Source organism: Rhinichthys klamathensis, unplaced genomic scaffold (assembly GCF_029890125.1).
Source record: "Rhinichthys klamathensis goyatoka isolate OS25496 unplaced genomic scaffold, OSU_Roscu_1.1 h1tg000111l_1, whole genome shotgun sequence".
Classification (NCBI taxonomy): Eukaryota; Metazoa; Chordata; class Actinopteri; order Cypriniformes; family Leuciscidae; genus Rhinichthys; species Rhinichthys klamathensis.
In genome coordinates this window covers 12,510,174-12,529,542 of record NW_026606649.1, presented here as the reverse complement: position 1 = coordinate 12,529,542, position 19,369 = coordinate 12,510,174, and the positions used below count along the sequence as shown (strand labels likewise).

The window sequence follows — 19,369 nt, the reverse complement described above, 5'->3', positions numbered from 1 at the left end:
TTTAATGTATGCCACTCTAAATCCATGATTATTTGAATGGTTTTGCAATGTAAGCATCATAAAGTATGTACATACATTAAGATGATACTATAGACCAATATATTATGCAACAGAAAAGTATTGCACAAAATTACTAATACTATGTACCGGGAAGTACTTGTATTATATTATAGTAGTAGTTGTATTATATTGTGTGATTTAACAGAATTTGCATTTCAAGGATGTTTACCCATATATCATGTTTCATGTTTACTTAGCAGTGAGCATGACTCATAATAAAAGACAATTAAACATCCAGAAGTCATTTCCGATATAATTAATGACATCCAAAGTTTGGATTAACTTGTTTTACATTTGACAGATTTTAACAAATATTCTCAACTTGAATTTTTTACGTTCGGTCTGTGATGAAGCGAACCATTGTGTTTCCGGAGCTTATGTTATTAATGTTTTGAACAATAAAGTTCTTAGTCTGTAACTTTGTAAAACCTGTTTTAATATGTATTATAGAACAATAAATATAACATTATTTACATGTAATGGTCTTACTGTGAAGTAATGTAAACATGTATTAATAAATTTCACTTTAAAAGATAACATTTTGAATGCTGTCTTATTTTTAGATTTTCTGTTGTTTCTATTATTTGTTAATCAGTTAATCTGGGTTAAATCTGTATTTATATCCATATGGGCGTAAGTGGTAGGTGTAGTACTCTAGTGTGTGCATTCCCACTGCATCTATGTAGTGGAAAGAGATGGCTAAATCTGAACAGCATCCAGGGCCCTAAAAACACAAGAACAGAACAATGTATATTAAGATAAAGAACAATCAATCAAATCCCAGCTGAGAAGGAGAGTCAAGAGAGACCTACGAAAGGAGTTTTTATTTTTTTTACTGTACTCATATACATCTTGCTTCTCTCTTTTAGGTCTATATACCTAAATCATCCCTGAATATAAATGTGATTTTTCTTTACTATGTCCTGGTTATATCTGCATCTGACTGATTGATCATAAGCCAGGAAATGTGAAAAAGGCCTAGAGGTATTTTATTTTCATTCCAAGGGGGTTTAACAGTCAAATCATCATCATTATTATTACTGATTATTATCATAATAATAATAATTATTATTGCTGTGGATGTAGCATCATGCAAAAGCAAACATTTTGGGATAAGATGCCATTGTAGAATTACCCTACGTCAATAATGACATGTTCCTGGATCAACATCCTGAACACACCTCTTAACTGGAAACTTGTCAATCAAATACAAATAGTTAATTACAGAGTTGTTCCTGGACCAACAAGGAAGCAGAAATTGTCTGACTTGATTGTTTCAACTCCCACGACTGGGTAGGAATACGGTTAGAATACTTTTCGACAGTAATGTAATGTTGTTCCAGGATCAACAAAAGATGTTTATCCAGGATAGTGTCTTGTAAAACTCACAGCCACCAGTATTTAGCTGGAACTCACAACCGAACGGTTTAATAAAGGGGCACTAAATATTCATGTGACAGTGATCCAGTGGCATACACTCACCTAAAGGATTATTAGGAACACCATACTAATACTGTGTTTGACCCCCTTTCGCCTTCAGAACTCCCTTAATTCTACGTGGCATTGATTCAACAAGGTGCTGAAAGCATTCTTTAGAAATGTTGGCCCATATTGATAGGATAGCATCTTGCAGTTGATGGAGATTTGTGGGATGCACATCCAGGGCACGAAGCTCCCATTCCACCACATCCCAAAGATGCTCTATTGGGTTGAGATCTGGTGACTGTGGGGGCCATTTTAGTACAGTGAACTCATTGTCATGTTCAAGAAACCAATTTGAAATGATTCGAGCTTTGTGACATGGTGCATTATCCTGCTGGAAGTAGCCATCAGAGGATGGGTACATGGTGGCCATAAAGGGATGGACATGGTCAGAAACAATGCTCAGGTAGGCCGTGGCATTTAAACGATGCCCAATTGGCACTAAGGGGCCTAAAGTGTGCCAAGAAAACATCCCCCACACCATTACACCACCACTACCAGCCTGCACAGTGGTAACAAGGCATGATGGATCCATGTTCTCATTCTGTTTACGCCAAATTCTGACTCTACTGACTCTTCTGCTGTTGTAGCCCATCCACCTCAAGGTTGTGCGTGTTGTGGCTTCACAAATTCTTTGCTGCATACCTCGGTTGTAATGACTGGTTATTTCAGTCAAAGTTGCTCTTCTATCAGCTTGAATCAGTCGGCCCATTCTCCTCTGACCTCTAGCATCAACAAGGCATTTTCGCCCACAGGACTGCCGCATACTGGATGTTTTTCCCTTTTCATACCATTCTTTGTAAACCCTAGAAATGGTTATGCGTGAAAATCCCAGTAACTGAGCAGATTGTGAAATACTCAGACTGGCCCGTCTGGCACCAACAACCATACCACGCTCAAAATTGCTTAAATCACCTTTCTTTCCCATTCTGACATTCAGTTTGGAGTTCAGGAGATTGTCTTGACCAGGACCACACCCCTAAATGCATTGAAGCAACTGCCATGTGATTGGTTGATTAGATAATTGCATTAATGAGAAATTGAACAGGTGTTACTAATAATCCTTTAGGTGAGTGTAGTTCTCAAGTCAACAGTACACGGACACTGTGATGGCTGTTCTCGAATCTAGAGCTGGGTACTAGAACACTAAACCGAGACCAGTCTTGGACTTGGACATGTCCATGTTGCTGAGAGCCAATGAGCTGCTGACAGACTGAGCATGTGGACTTGTGAACCAAGGACTTGGATGAGGGGAGGGGGTGAATTTTTCTTTAATAACAATTAATTGAATAAAATGTAAATCAGCTACATGCACATAAACATCACTTCATTTAATTTTTTTTATTTGAGTCTGTATTTTCACCCACAGGAATGATAGAATGAATTAATGGCATCTTTATCATTTGTTATCATTTGAAGGTGATGACCCACATTAGCCTAAAGGCTGGTATTCACTACACAACTTTTAAAATCTGAACAGGTTTTTAATCATTTAGCATCATACACTTTGTATGACTGACTTTGTAAATGGCTAAAAGGAAAAACTGGGTATTGTATGCTAAACGACTGAGGGTCACACACTGCTGAACGCAACAACCGCACAAGCGCCTAGATGCTAGCGGGGCGAAAGGTAGTGAGGATTTTAGGGGCCCCCGGCCTTAGGAGGGCCCCACAATTTCATCCGATGATTTCATGTGCAGGGGTGCGTTTTCCGTACAATGACGTAACTCGCTGCTTAACTGCTGTAGTACGATGCATCGTTGAAGAAATCCCTCCCGAAACCATATTTTTCGCAAATTTGTCATTCAACCACGTTGGTAATGATTTCATGCATGTGGTGGAGTAATAACCCTTTTTAATGAATCTGTTTGAGATCGAATTAATGCTAGATGTTTTGCTATAAATCACAGACATGGCAGGACTATTTCAAATTTTTCTCAGTTACTTTGCTTTATTTCCAGATTCAATCATAGGCTCGTTCTTAGAGCACGTTTACACATGTGCACTCTTCAAAAACAACGCTTTAAATCTCTTGACAAAATAATAGACGTAAATGACATTTGTATGTATTGTATTCTGAATAAAAGATATAGATTGTACTGAATGTCAGCTTGCTTATTTGGCTCAAGATAAGGATTTGTTGAGTCCACATGTCATGCAAACTAGAAACTCTGCTTCTAATCACAGGTCAAGAGCTGTCGTTCCAAACACACAACTTTGCGATGCTGATTGCGAATGTTCGTTAGAACTATGTTTTCGGGAAACACAGACTCGTTGAACTATGCTGATAACGACGGAACTTGCGACCATAGTTGGCTAACGATGCTTTTGGGAAACGCACCCCTGGTTGTTGCTGTGGGCCCCAGCTATGGCTCTGGACACAGGACAACAACACAGGACATGTTCTAAAATCGGCTCAAAAGATCAAACATGTTTGATCTCCTTTGACTGGAAGGAATTACAGTCTTGAAGATTAAAAAAAATCTGAATCTGTGCCCATCATACTCTACATGATTTTCTGTGAAATTTGTCAACTTTATGTTTGTTTAACTTTATGACTTTTGACTCCTCCGGACTGTAAATTGGGGCAGAAATCAGGGCAAAAGTTGTTTAGTGTATTCCAGCCTTGATTCACTCTAAAACATCTCCTTCTTACCTCAACAGGGTCATAATGCTCATAGAGGAGGTGCCAGGGTCGTGGTCTGGGTAGCTGTCTGGGCAGGTAATAGCCTGGAGGGTAAGGGTGAAAGGTTTGTCTCATCAACGCGTCTCTGGAATCACCTGTCCTAACTTTCATTGTCTCCATGCATTGTCCCAATCCAGTATCCTCAAGTTCTGTGTTGTGTGTGCAAAGTCCATTAGCAAAACCTTTCACGAATCTCCTCAAAGCTTCCTTACTGAGGACATAACCAGCCCCTCCGCTCATGTAGCCCTGTTTAACGAATGGTGCGAACCTACGTCCAAAATACAGTGGCTCCTCTGTGTTGTGCTTGGACAGACCGTAGCGCAAATTCTCAAGGACAACAAACGTGTCATCGTCAGCTTTGAGGAACCAATCAGCATCATCCAGATGGTGCTTGTGAATGTGCTGGAAGGCCCGTATGGTCTTCCAGTAGAGTTGACTGCGTCCTTCTGACACGTTGAGCCCTACCGTGGGGAAGTCTGACTCCTTCGAGCTCATGTACAGAATGATGTTGCAGCGTTTGCCCCATGTGTCACGCACATGTTGGGTTCTAGATTCCAGGTGTTCAGGCTGCGTCATTACCCAGCATAACACTCTGACCTTCTGGCTAAGGTCTTGTGCTGCTCTTCTGCTCTGGGCTATAAGAATATTAGAGTTTAGCTTAGTTCATTTTACATTTGTTCATTTAGCAGATTTCAATTACAATTGAGGAATACAACAAGTGATTCATCTTAAAGAGGCAATAAACATGAGAAGCGCATACAAAGTTTCAGCCATTGTTCAGGATAGTACAAGCCAAGTTCACAACAAGGATGGTATCTACAACAATAAAGATATACCGGTAGTTGTAAAAGTCATTGAATAGCAGAGTCCACACCACAACTAAAACGATCAAAACGATATCATTGGAATCAATTTAAAAAATATATTTTTGTTTGTTTTCAGCTGATGAACGATACATTGACAGCCAATCAGAATCCTCCCCACTTTAAAAGATATTTGATTTTTTTTTTAAAAATTATTTAAAGTGGCAGTCAACAAAACTGTAGCGTGCACTTATAACAAACAGGATGTTATCGTGCGTTGGTGTGGATGCTAATAATAGTTATACGTTTATAATTAGCATTTTTGGTGTGAACGGGCCTGGTTTAGCTTAGAAACAGAAAGAGACTGAGAATCAGTGGCTATGCAGTAGAGAATGACTTACTGTACCATACTCTCAATATTTTTGCAGTATGTATACTGAGCTTAGTATGCAAATGTTATGCAGGCAAGGAAAACAAGGGTGATCTATTACATTTGTCAAAGTGTGCGGTATACAACAGACCACACTACAGTATACAGTATATACAAACTGGATTAAAAATGCTAAATAACGGTAATAGCCCTATGGAAAAGAAGTGTACTTAATTGTATTGAATGTGCGCTTGTAGTGTAATTCAAATCTTAAAAGTATATGTTTTAAACAAAAACTGTACATGCAGATAATATAATATTAATGCAATAAAATATTATACATATAATATAATATAAATATAATATATTATTATAGTGTACGTAAACAGAGACGACCCTGGCAACACTGTTTTTTGACACACTTAAGTACACTTTTAAAACGTGCACTTTGTAATGCAAAACTAAAAGTTTTACTTTAATACATTTTAAATTATTGTTTTAATCTTTTGTCATGCTTTAAACAAGTACACTTACATTGATGTGTTGACTAACGTACAGGTAAAGTACTTATAAATTATAATTTTAGCCGTAGTTTATTTTAAATGTACTACATTGCAAACGTCATAATTACAAATGTGTAATTACAAATGTTTAAAAAATAAGACTTGTTAAGTTAAAATAGAAATTACATTGAAGTATAATTCAGTTTACTATAAATGTTGTCTGTACATTCAACAGTGCACTTTAACCATATTTCAAAGACAATAGAATTAATCATTGTCATAATACACTTACATATAAAGTTGTACTTAAGTCCTACTTAAATCACTGCACTGGGTCAAAGTTAAGGTAATTCCATTTCATAATACATTTTCATTTAATTTCAAATAACATGTAATTAAGTGTCTGAAAACATTACAAGTACTTCCAAGTATTTCCGCAATAAGTATGGCTATATACTCTTATGTATGCCAAAATGTACTTTTTGTTTTTACAAAGTTAATAAGTTATTTCAAAGATGATAATGGGTGTCATTTGTTAATGTGAAGAGGTTGTATGACAACAATTGAGCACATGTCCAGAATTACATAACACACTTTATTCATGGTAAATTCTTCAAGAAATGTATACAGTATATAGGCCTACATTTATATGCAGCAGACAAGTAAGCTATCCATTCCAATTGTATGTATTTTGTTTGTTTTTGAGTAAATGTTGTAGGTCATCTGGGTATACAGAAAATGTTATTTTCTTTTTGTAAATATTTTGTTTAAGTACGTTTTTTTTAGTAAGTTTTAAGTACGTTTTTTAAAGTTTATTTTAAGTAAGAGATTGTTTTTGAGTAAATGATGTAGGTCATCTATACAGAAAATTGTCATACTGTGTGTAGTATACATAGGAGCAATAGTAAGAGTAGTATAGTATATTCTTTCCAACAGTTTCTGTCCTCTTTTCTGCTTCTTTTTTTATTTACTGTGGTTGTGGCTGATTATAGAGGAGAAATATAAGAGTAGAGAAAAAGCCTTTGTCTTACCTGTATGCCATACAGTATATGCATTCCTTGCATGCACGGCACATGCAGGTGTCAGAGTCCTTAGAACATGTGAATAAGTTATTGAGAGAAGCACACTCACTGCTACGCCACTTAAAAATAAAATGTAGCGCTTAAATATTCTCATGTCTACGATATGTATGATAAAATTTTCTTCAACTCAAAAACAAAGACAGCATCTCTTCAATGCTCCGAACATCCTGCTCTTAAACACACAGATGACTTTACAGATTGTGCAACAAAGTTCTACAGGTTTTTTTTCTCATGTTGTTACTTTCCCCCTCATGTTTATATTAATTATATTATATTATATTATATTATCATAATAATGTATCTGAATATTTCTGAACATATTTTAAAGAAAAAAATATGTTCCTTTGCATGTTTTTTTTATATACATAAAAAAATATTTTGTCTTGTTCTGTTTCTTATTTTTCTTACTTTAACATCTATATATAATTCAGTACTGCAATAATAATATAAATAAAGTGTTTATTCAATGTTGAAAAATGTTCATATAAAACATATGATAGCCTATTATTACCCATTTTAATACACTACAAACCTGTCCCAAATAACAACAAAACCTCTCATGATTATCACGATTAAGTTATTGATTTGTAAACATTAACTTGGCAAAATAATTATAATAAAATGTTCTAAATAAGATTTAAATTAACTTTTAATAGGTTGGGTATTATTGGGTGACGTATTTGAATGAGAAAGTGATTGGCGCCCGTTTCCTTAGTTGCACTACATTCCAATCGGCACCAGAGGGCAGCAGCGGCTGTAATAACACTCATAGCGTTGCGGTGAAGAAGACTGCATGTACGGTTGAGTAATCAACAGTGTTATGTACATATGACCTTTTATAATAAATAATATCAGATCGGTTCATCTTTCTCATGAGCTATGGTTTTTAGGCTGGTGCACTAACACTTCGTTGCTGTGTTCAAACAGGACGCACTTGTCGCTGTATAATATCTAGACGAGGTTACTGTCTGTCAGATTGTGAAGTTATGGCACATCCAGCACATGTATCAGTGGTTCGATCTTTGTATAAGAGAATCCTGTTACTGCACCGCTTCCTGCCCATAGACCTGCGGGCTCTGGGTGACCAGTATGTGAAGGATGAATTCAGAAGAAACAAGTCTGCATCAGGTGAAGATGTCACACGCTTCATGACAGAATGGAAGGTAAGAGCAGCTGTGAGCTTCTGTCACCTGACTGCAGAGAAAGCAAATACTCATTAAAAAATAAAAAATAAAATCATTAATTACATGACAGTGCTTGAATGGAATCAAGTCTTATAATGGGGGTCCCCCACAATCATTTATTTTATTTTATTTTTTGGTGGTGTGGCTAATAGTACTATTGTGTTTTTTGTCACTGTGCATCACTGCATTTACATCATGCCACTGACTGTACATCATCATTCTCACATAACCCCACATGTAAATTCCCCTTATTATTTGTCATCCTCATCCTATTTGTATATGTTGTCAGTGCATTGTTGTTGTAAAATGGAAACAAATTGATATTTACAAAAGATGTTACCAAATCTTAAGTTATTTAAAGGGATAGTTCACCCAAAAAGGAAAATGTTGTCATCATTTACTCGCCCTCATGTTGTTCCAAACCTGTATGAGTTTGTTTCTTATGTTGAACACAAAAGAAGATATTTTGAAGAGTATTGGTAATCAGACAGTTGACGGTAGACGGCTCATACAGGTTTGGAACAACTTGAGGGTGAGTAAATGACAACATTTTCTTTTCTTTTTTGGGTGAACTATCCCTTTAATGAGTCAGGCGTTGCTGAAATATTCCACATGATGGCAGCACCTTCCTGAAGTCTCTATCATCATGAAAACACAATGGAATTCATCCATAACCCATAACCCCATAACTAACTAATCCTTTTCTGCCAGGGAGCACAGCTGTTTCCTGACACCATCTGTGGACATTAATTACACTTTAATCCAGCATCAATTTGATGAGACCTGATTCTTTAATTTCAGTTATGTGGTTACAGAATCGTGCCACTTATGAGAGCTCTGACGCCATGCTCGTATGAAATGTTCCATGACAAATCCAAAGATCGAATTCAACGCATGAACTCCATTTAAACATGCAGCAGCATGCATTCAAGGAGCAATAATCCAGATCTTAAGCCTGGATATTGGAGTTGATTTTTGAGCTGTCAAACTTCACAAGATGTATTGCACTTCTAGTATGGTTCTGGTATAGCTCATGATTGTGGACAAAGCTCTTATTGCATTTTCACAGTCATGCAGTATGATTTCAGAGGACTCGATGTTCTGGACTGGCTTTGACAGAAACAGATATTCTTTAAGAGGGTAAAAATCTCACCCTTGCCGGTAATGAGAGTCACTCTGTCCTTGTACAGAAGGACACGTACACGTCCTTCCAAAATGGGCAGCTGACTGTCCTGAAAAAATTAGTCTAGCCCTTTGCAACATTTCGCTTTATGCACATACACAGTTACAAAATAAATATGGTAAACACAGAAAATGTAATAAAATACACAGAGTAAACCTTAAAGGAGCATTGCGGAAGTTCTTAAATTTCTTACCGTTACTGACACCAGTGGCCGTTAGAGAAACTGCACCCAGTCTCATGCTCGTTCTCGGTGCGCACACTCATTGGCCACACTAGATAAGGCTTTAAAAAAAAAAAAAAACTTACGAGGAGTTTCCGTGTGTATCTGGATTGTGCTGGAGGCTGGTCGCTTCTTTCCGTCCGCAGAGTCCATTCGAAACACTACTGCTAGCGATTGCCGCTGCTTACTAATGGCTGCCATACGGATGTAAGCCCAAGTAGACGAGAACGCGCATGACGTCACATTTTGTGAATTTTCACGCCAATTCGGACCCGACTCCTCCACACACAATTGAGCCTACAGGCTGATAGAGGCAACCGTGGTGGACAGTCAAGGTGTCATTCTTTCTATTACATTATGGTTGGCTCATAAATGTACAAATGAAGACTCTATCTTAAAGATTTTTTTAAGTAAAAACCTACACAATGCCCCTTTAAAGAGATAATTTACCCCAAAAAGAAAATGCTGTCATAATTTACTCACCCTCATGTCATTCCAAACCTGTGTTACTTTCTTTTGTGGAACACAAAATGCCATACATCAGCTTTGTTTGGGAAGAGACTGAAATTTAAGTCATTGTTCACTGATAATATTCCCCTCCAGTGAACTGGTAGCAGTTTGTGACTGAATCATTGAGTGAGTTAAACTCGAGTACAGATAATTCAGACCATTTTTGTGAACTGGATAACACAATTGAAAAGATTTGACTCAAAAGAACAATTTATTCATAAGTAAGACTTCACAAATTCTTTCATCAACACATCAAAGACAGCTACAACTTAACAATTTTGATATTTTTCTCACACAAAGCTGTCGTATGACTTTAGAACACGTTAGAACCATCGTTTGGACCACTTTTATGAGACTTTTACAGTAAGTGGCTTCTTTGTCATTTTGATAGCCCGTTCACTTTTAGTATAATGATAAGATTGCCTGTATATTTCTCAGAAATGCACTGTTAGTGTTGCATGGATAAAAGTGAATTATACAGATTTGGAATAACATAAGGCTGAGTAAATGTTGACAGAATTTTCCAGTAGATGATTCCAGTAGAGTTTGATATTAGTATGTTACTAAGCAAACCATATGATGTGATAATTGTAAAAGAAATAATAATGGGTAAAAGTCATCACTTGAGTTCACTTGCAGCGAGGAAACACATAGTTTGTGCCGATCACAATGTGCTTTTGTGGTTGCATTGAGCATGAAACCCTTTAAATTCAATTTACAGTTTATGAAATACAGTTTCCAATGTCCACTGTAAAACCTGGGTCCAGAATCAAAAACAGTGTGAGCCTTTTTCTGTATATTATAGGAACATGCCTATGTTGACTTAAAGGGATAGTTCACCCAAAAAATTCTTTCATTATTACTCACCCATATGTCGTTCTAAACCTGCATGAATTTCTTTCTTCTGTTAAACACAAAATATGATATTTGAAAGTGCCCCTATTATGCTATTTTTAAAGTTTTTCAGGATTACATGCATCAAAGGTCAAAAAACTGTTTCATTTTCTCATAATATAGGCTATATTTGCACAACACCACATTTTTAATGATTCTCGAACGACTCATCAGATGAATCAATCTTTCTAAATCCCTCCTTTCCCCGAGCTACTCTGCTCTGATTGGCCAGACAGCTCAGTCTGTTGTGATTGGTCTACCACGTACCAATGGTGTCGAAAACAAAAAAAACCATTGCCATAACAACGTCAGCTCTGCTTGTCCTGAGGCTTCCTACACCGTAAATTAAACACAGTAACGAATGATGACGGTTTTATCATATCAATCCGAGCACGAGTCCGATGATGAAACATTTGAAGAACTATTCACCTCCATTGCAAGGGCGACTCGAGCAGGACATTTCTCAGTGATACACTACTAAGTTTGAGGTACATTATAAGATGTTGCAACTGTTATTCCTCACCATCAGCATTAACAAGTGCATGTCCATCAACAAACTGATTATTTTACTTATTTATTTACTGAGTATTTTTTTCTAATTTATTGCGGTGAACGTGGAAACTGTATCAATAACAGTGCATACATTAGTCGAGCTCTAGCATGAATGACTGATTAAATGTTGGTAAAACAAATTATGCTCCATGCTTAACCTTTCCTCAAATTATGAATTAATAATTTTAAGTGACACAGTTTTAGGTAATAGTGGCCCACAGATGCTTAGCAGAAGTATTTCAGTAAGACAGTAATAACATGAGTTAGCCAGTTAGCAGGAGACCTACACATTATAAAACTCAAGTAACTCAACTAAGTATTTTGAACACCATCTTTTAAGAGCAAGGGGTTTGCAAATCCTGCATTGAACTCCGTGATTTGAGAAACAGTCGTCAGGAAAATAAAGGAAACACAGCAAAAGTTTAGGATTATACTGCTGTGGTATTGTGGTAAAGATGAATTTTAACCACTGATTCTTCAGATGCTCGTCCTTGGGCAGTTTACCTTCACATTGTAGAGCACAGGGTCTTCTGGACATGATGCTGTCCATTATCTACAGGAATTAGCTGCTGGTTTGAGGGGGTTCAAGTTAATAAGTGGGTGGGCAATATGCTAATGTTTCGTCTTGACGTCACAACGAAACGGCTTATGACTCGTTTGAAAAACGAATTAATTTCATTGACTCAGAGTTGACTCTTACTTTTGAAAGACAATAACTTAATATACGGTGCACTTTCAGATTTAAAACTTTGCAGGATGTTTTCATTCTCTTAGAGCTATGTTACACACTACATAAAAGGTAATTTTCAAAAATCCATAATAGGGGCACTTTAAAGAATAAAAGCCTAAATTCAATCTGTTAATCATATAAAGTGATCTAATCTCTTCAGAAAATGTGGACTTGAGTGCTCAATTCAAATGGATTAGTTTTATGATCTCTTTATGAACTTTTTGAAGCATCAAAGTCATATGCGTAACTTGCGGGTGGGACATGTCCCCACCACTTTTTGCATGGGTCGATAATTGTCCCCACCCCGGCCACCACTTTTTGAAACCTCTCGCAGCATTGATGTACCTAATACAGATAAATAAAACATCTCCGGTTAACTAGTAGGACATCCATTTCATTCATTTGTTAAATAAGAGATGATCTAGTGCTGAAATGTGTTGTTTTTTAAATCAAGCTGAGTGCTCGTTGCCTCTGCTATTAGTGGCGCGGATACAGTGTTCTCTTGGTCTTCGCACGGACACACGCTTTAATCTATCGTTTAAACTGCTTAATATACAATCACTGATTAACATATTCTCTTTTGATGATGGAAAAAAAACAATACGAGTGCGGATTAGAACCTGAAACCTCTGACACGCTTGGCAAAATCACTTGACCAATAAAATACACAAGCAAATTCTAGACACTAACAATGTTAGATCTCATTAAACAACAAATTAAACCCAATGAATGTACTATTTAAATTGATTTCTGGACATTGTAATGTTATTTTTCCCCCGAAAATGTTTATTGTACTAATATTGTACACATACAGTATCTTACACCCTCTCACCCCCCACACCCACACACACCTGTCCCACCCACTTTTTAAAACAAAGTTATGCCACTGGACAAAGTGTCAGTTGCTTAGCTGTCTATGGAGGAATAGAAAGCTCTCAGATTTCATCAAAAAGATCATCATTTGTGTTCCGAAAATGAACGACATATTTTTCAGTTTTGGGTGAACTAACCCTTTAAAGGTAATCTCCACCCAAAAATGAATGTTGTGTCATTATTTACTCACCCTCATGACATTCTAAACTTATGTGACTTGCTTTCTTCTTGGGAACATATAGAAACATATTTTGAGAAATATCTAATTTGTTTGTTTGGCAATACAATAGATGCCAATGGGCTTCAATGCTGTTTGGTTCCCAATGGTCTTCCAAATATCTCTTGTGTTCGCAAGAAGAAAGTAAGTCATACTGGTCTAGGTAGGCATCTCACTATTTTACAACAGAGCTGTAGTGCTTCACACTCGCTCACAATACAGCTGTGAAAGGAGGAGTTCACTCTTAACATTAGTTCTGGGAAGGAGTCTGTGTGTGCTTAAGATCCCCCTCCCCACTCGCTCATTAGGAGGTGAGTGAATCACTGTGGGGTCTCGGTTTTCAAAGCACTGTTGGAAAAAAAAACAATGAGGAAGGGTGGGGGAGCCAGGAACAGACGTAGAGCGAGCTTCCAAATGTGATTAGGAGCACTGAGTGTTCACTTTAATCCAGTTACACCAGAGGGCCCAGGGGGCTTCTCATCGCCTAATAAATCGACCGCATTGCAACAGACAAGCTTTCCCTGAGGAATGAAAGAAAAGGAGAATGTGAAGGAGTGAAAAGTGTGTGCATTGTTGTTTTTATATATGGGTTTGCCATTTTCGCCTGGTAGATGATAAATCTGACAAAGACATTTTATAGACTTATTTTGATGGAAGGGTCAGAATATCTTGGCATATTGGGAAGACTTGGGACAAGCCAGAACACCATATTAGTCATCGACGTCTAGTAACCTTATGTTAAAAACAACTCAGAACACCATAAAAAGCTAATGACAATGCCCAGGTAACCACCCAGAGCTTTTCAATGTGCAAACACCACACCATTTTTCTTCATAAAATTTTAAATATGTAACTAGGTCTGGGTGACAAAATGTGGATATCAAAGAAACTCAGGCGCACCACAGCACCATGTGTCAGAAGCAAGTGCATTACCACTAAGCTTATATTAAAGGTGATGTGAGATACAAAATATGAAGGGGAAATGAAGTTAATGAATATTAAAATAATAGCAGGACCGAGCATTTGTGTCTGCATACTTGCATATAGTTTACTTTATATTTATTATATTATATATTTATTAGTTTATTTATAGTTTGCTTTTTTTTTTAAATGTTGCACGTAGCAATGAAAACAGGTGTGACAAAGTGCTGGTTAACCTTTTAACCAGAAATTTGCTGGTTCATGAACTATAAAGGTCCTGATCTACTCTCTGTGAAGTTGTTCTTCGTTCTTTGCTCAGGGATAAACAGATGTTTCAAATAGTTGTACAGTGGTCTACTGCTTGCGACCATTCCAACTCCGGCCATGCTGCTAGTGGTGTCAAAAATGACAGTGGTGAGAAAAGACTAGCATCAAGAAAGCATCTGATCATAGAGATGTGGTTAATATGTGTGCACCAGCTTTATATGTTTGAATTTGATGAACTGAGCGAAAAGTGAACCAGAAAATATTTTAGCATCAAAGAATGTGGAGCCCAAAATGCACCCATGTTTAACCAAAGTCTATTTTTCGACAAGTCATTTCACTCAGCGTCCATCTTTGAAACGCCTCTCGGGCATGCAAGTACAGCCCCTATCTTTTTGAATGGGGAAACATCAAATTCTCTAAAACTGTTCACCAAGCTTACGATTAAATTTCTTATTTGAAATCACCAATGAAATCTGACAACAACTGTCTGATAAATTTTGTTTCTAAAGGCTAAATCTAAACGAATCATGATTTAAGTGCGCGTCTCACTGTTTCTATAGGAACTGGATCTTCTAACAGCAGCCGTAGTGAGCGTTGCACTTTTCCCCATTCAAAACATTAGTGACACATCTTTAGTCTTTGCGTTTAACTGTCATTGCAGTTCAAAGGTCCTTAACTGTCATTGCGATATTTAGTTTTTCTGCGATAATTACAATATTGAAACAGTTTCACCAGATGAATAGCTCTATTTAGAAATAATTAATCATTCTAGAATGATTGGGGTAATTTTGTTGGGGAGTGAATATGCATATAAAACAATGAACAAATTACAAGCATAGATAAATACAATAGAACAAAGATATACAACTGAAATAAATGTTTTAGTTTAACAGTATTCAGGTATGGAAATTGAATAATCAAATGTGAAATAACACTGCATAGTCTTCACTGTATTTCTTAAATATAATTCATCTTTAAGCTACAAAAGTGATTGTTTTTTGTTGTTTGATTAAGATCAATGACGGATTCAGTATAAGGATTCACATCCATTTTCTTTCTCAATTGTTTAAGGTCCCATAAGCCATACTCGCTGAGACGGGCATTTTGACATAATTTAGCGTGTATGTGTCTGTTCAAGCACAAATAGACGAGAAAGAGAACGGAATTCGGTGTTTGCGTGCTGTGTGCGCACAGAAAACAATGCACAAGATCAGAATTGAGTTCTCTTTCGCATCATCTTGCGCTTGAATGGTTTAAAATCGCTTGAATGTTTAAACTGGTCCCTGGTCTACACGGATCACACATCAACTACAATCCCTACTTGACATCCCGATATTGATGCTAGAACAATATATCGTGCAGCCCTAAGTTGGATCTACGTTTTCCGGAAACTTCAGAAAACTTTTCCAACTCTAAAACACTTACATTTGAGATTTTGTTTGAGATTTTGCTTGATGTAAATTGGAGCCTTGAGCCATCTCCATTAACCCCAGGTTGCTTCCAGGGGATTGTCTCTGTAATTATTGTAATATGTCACTTTGGATAAAAGCATCTCTTAAATTACTACTGACTTAACTATGAATCCATTGGTATTTCAGCGGCACGTTTCGAAGCTGTACTGTGCATACAAAGTAGTGGTCATAGACCTAATCTATTTATCAGTATAGATCTTTAAAGTTCTGTGCCCTTGGGAAAGTCAGGCTTTTCCAGACAAACATAAAACGGGTTGCCTGATTACGTCAATGCGATGGGATGTGAGGTGTTTATATTCAGAAGGTGAGCTTCACCAAAAAGCTTGCCATTCAGAATGCCCACATCCCTTCCATTCTTAAAATATTACTCTTTGGCAAATGTTCAATCTAATTACATTATGTAGAGGAGGAAGCTTCTCGGACAAATGGCCTTTTGCTTCCAAAATTGAATTGCGTCCAAATTCCAAGATGTTAGGAGAGTGAATGAGAGTTCTTAATGGTTTTGTTTTCAGTGTGTTTTTCTGAATGAGTCTGCCCGTAATGTCTTGTAGGTTTGATCATAAGCAGTCATGACAGACGTGAAGGACAAGTTTCAATTAAGACAGAAGCTCATATGATAGAATCATTGGTATGGTGTAAATATGTTTAGTTCTTCTCTGGGACTTTGTGTACTAGTGCTACAAGGATTATGCAGGACAATCGTATTTAACAATTATGGTTCTGATTCCAATTAATCATCATCTTAGTACGTTTGTGGATGACCAACCCACAATAATTTATCCTATATACTACGGACAGAATGTTTTTAGTAACAATCAAGTGATTGTTTTAATAATTAAAATACTTAATAGAACAAAATCTATTGTGAGCGTCTGTCTTTAGCACATTGGACAATCAGTCGGTATTTACAGATATCTTAGTGTCATGAGTAGACACAACAACACACTTTATTTATTTACTTTATTTAGAATCAGACACGACTTGAAGGTGAGGGAAGTGAGGGAATCGCTAAGACTGAATCAAACCAAGCATTTTTGAGCTACTTCTTACAACAAATGTATTGGACTACACTGGTCATGCTGTATGTTTGTTTCTTTATCTGTGGTTCTGTACATTCAGTAAGAAACTTTCAGTGTTTTGTACATGGCAGCAGAATAATGTAGACCTTGAAGACCTTGATACAAATGAAAACAGTTTGGTTGCAGTATTTTTTTTAATGGAATTGATTATGAAAAAGAACTGAGAACTCCACCAAGGATGCACTATGAGGAGCCAGAAAGTGTTGACATAATATAACAACTGTTCTTTACTTGGTTAACAGAAAAAAACCTCAGATATATTGTAAGGCCAATTTTACTAGCAAGTTGAAGAGCATTGGCTTTGTAAAACTTGTAGAGACTTTGGACCTTCGTACAGGTGGTAATCACTGATATAGAGGGAGTGATTTAAGTGGGCTTAGAGAGAGCAGAAGGCATTGACCTCCATTAGACCTTAGTGGATTCCATGATACTTCGCAACCCCCGTGACCTGCATTTCATCTTGTGAATTGCAATCAATGAATCTCCAACAAAGAGAAATAAATAATTCTGTCACAGTCTGTTATAGTAAATCAATAGCGCTCTATAAAATTAATTTCTTAATTGTGCCAGTGTGTCAAATCAATACAAGAACCATAGCAGGCACACAAGTGTTAAGGTTTTAGTTATCTCAGAAAAGTTCTAAAGTAGCTAAAAAATAAAAAGTTGCTTATGTTTTTTTAATGTATCCGTCTTATTTTCTGTGCAGAACTACAAAGACACCCTACAGACGCAGGTGCTGGAAGCGGTGGGAAACAAGAAGTTGGTATTTGGCGCTGATTTATCGGAAGATAAACTCAAAGACTTTCAAGAAGAGCAGATGGGGCAGCTTTACGAGCTTATGCTTGAGTCCACAAAACCCAACCGGCAGTTTAATATTCAAGAGGAGGGAACGCCAAAGTAACACCATCTGAAGGGAAAAGAAGGGGAAGCCACCCGACGGGTCATAGTTTGACTTATTATAAAATACTGTTGTACATAGCCAAGTCTGATAAATACATTAAACTGCTACAAAGAGCTACAAATACGTGTCTCATATTTTTAAGAGAAAAACCTCATTTTGTTTGATAATCCACTTACGCCTGTCACTCAGAAGTAAAAAAATGTTGTCAGTTGGCCAGGTAGTGAAACTAAAGCATGCACGACATTTAATGGTCATTTCCAATGATTGACATGATGTGTGAATGATATCTTACCGCTAAAAAGAGGGAATGCTGTTGTTTCTGTGAACAGCACATTTGTGTATTTACCAAAAAAAGTTGTTCTGGTAATTTTTCGGTAATTTACCAAAATTACTGTGTGAAAGGTGCTATTGTCATTGCCATCATGTGCACACAGAAAAAGTTTGCAGACACGATAAAAAGTAATTCTCCAGACACTCTTTTCCTTCATTACAGATGAAAAAAGCCCAAATCAATAATGGTTCTCTCACTCTCTGAATCATTAGATTGTCTGAAAAATAATACCTCATTAGCCTTAGACAGTATCTGCGTATACACTTTCATCGTAGAGCTGCACAAAAAGCTTCGGCACTGTCAGCTAGCATCAGCTGATTGGTTGTGAGATATTTTCCCCCATGTTGAACTTTACCAAATACTGCTCTAGAAGACAAGCATCTTTAGTCAAGTAAGAAAACCAATTTAGTTGACACTGAACACTAAAATCAATGGTTTGTGAAGAAATCAGTATTCATGTGAGAGCATACAGTCTCAATACAAATAATGGCAAGGAATGGTCCAAAGTGTTTTGAATAGAGGCGTTTAAGCGGAGGTGGTTTGTTTTGTTGCACTTCAGCATGACTCCCTTAACACGCAGATTCATTTCTGAATGCCACTTCAATAATAAAACAAACTGTAATGACACAATACAGCTCCTATAAGTGTGCACAAGCCATAAACTGATCTCCCACAACAAAAATGTTGCGCAATGACAGTCACGCCACATAAATCTTCTTTATTTTTATTTTTTTTGCTATTTCTTATTATAGTCATGATAATTTAAAAGTGTTTTTTTTCTTTATTTTAATGCTGACTTCAAGTTAGTGTCAGGGTGGAATAAAACATGCAACATACCGCTCCATGAAGACGTACACCCTAGGTCCTTTGTGCTGTCATGTTAGAAGGGCATGACACTGGATCGAATGGCTTCTGACTGGAGAGAAAGTGAATGCGTATCCTCAGGGATTATGAGAAGACTTGGAGGTAATCTCTATTCTTTTCGTCTCAGAACACAGAGAGAAAGTGATAAAACGGCAATGCACGCACGGCAACCTTTTGCTCGAGCT

General features: G+C 36.9%; 2 protein-coding genes across 2 annotated transcripts; one reads left to right on the top strand and one right to left on the bottom strand.

Moving 5' to 3' along the window:
* Positions 1 to 478: 478 nt before the first annotated feature.
* Positions 479 to 7,125, bottom strand: c1galt1a (core 1 synthase, glycoprotein-N-acetylgalactosamine 3-beta-galactosyltransferase 1a). Its single transcript, XM_056254526.1, has 3 exons — positions 6,936 to 7,125; positions 4,199 to 4,863; positions 479 to 784 (listed from the first exon to the last, which is right to left on the bottom strand). Exons 1-3 carry the CDS (start codon positions 7,078 to 7,080, stop codon positions 656 to 658), a joined length of 939 nt encoding a protein of 312 aa, XP_056110501.1. The 5' UTR covers positions 7,081 to 7,125; the 3' UTR covers positions 479 to 655.
* Positions 7,126 to 7,741: 616 nt separating this feature from the next.
* sdhaf3 (succinate dehydrogenase complex assembly factor 3) lies at positions 7,742 to 18,110 on the top strand. Its single transcript, XM_056254521.1, has 2 exons — positions 7,742 to 8,149; positions 17,795 to 18,110. The coding sequence occupies exons 1-2, from the start codon at positions 7,973 to 7,975 to the stop codon at positions 17,987 to 17,989; spliced, it is 372 nt and encodes a 123-aa protein (XP_056110496.1). The 5' UTR covers positions 7,742 to 7,972; the 3' UTR covers positions 17,990 to 18,110.
* Positions 18,111 to 19,369: the final 1,259 nt, after the last annotated feature.

Coding starts and splice junctions, on each gene's coding strand:
- sdhaf3 (XM_056254521.1), top strand. CDS start 7,973: ATGGCACATCCAGCACATGTATCAGTGGTTCGATCTTTGTATAAGAGA. Junction 8,150..17,794: donor GCTTCATGACAGAATGGAAG/GTAAGAGCAGCT, acceptor TTTTCTGTGCAG/AACTACAAAGACACCCTACA.
- c1galt1a (XM_056254526.1), bottom strand. CDS start 7,080: ATGAGAATATTTAAGCGCTACATTTTATTTTTAAGTGGCGTAGCAGTG. Junction 4,864..6,935: donor ATATACTGTATGGCATACAG/GTAAGACAAAGG, acceptor ATATTCTTATAG/CCCAGAGCAGAAGAGCAGCA. Junction 785..4,198: donor AGCATTATGACCCTGTTGAG/GTAAGAAGGAGA, acceptor TTGTGTTTTTAG/GGCCCTGGATGCTGTTCAGA.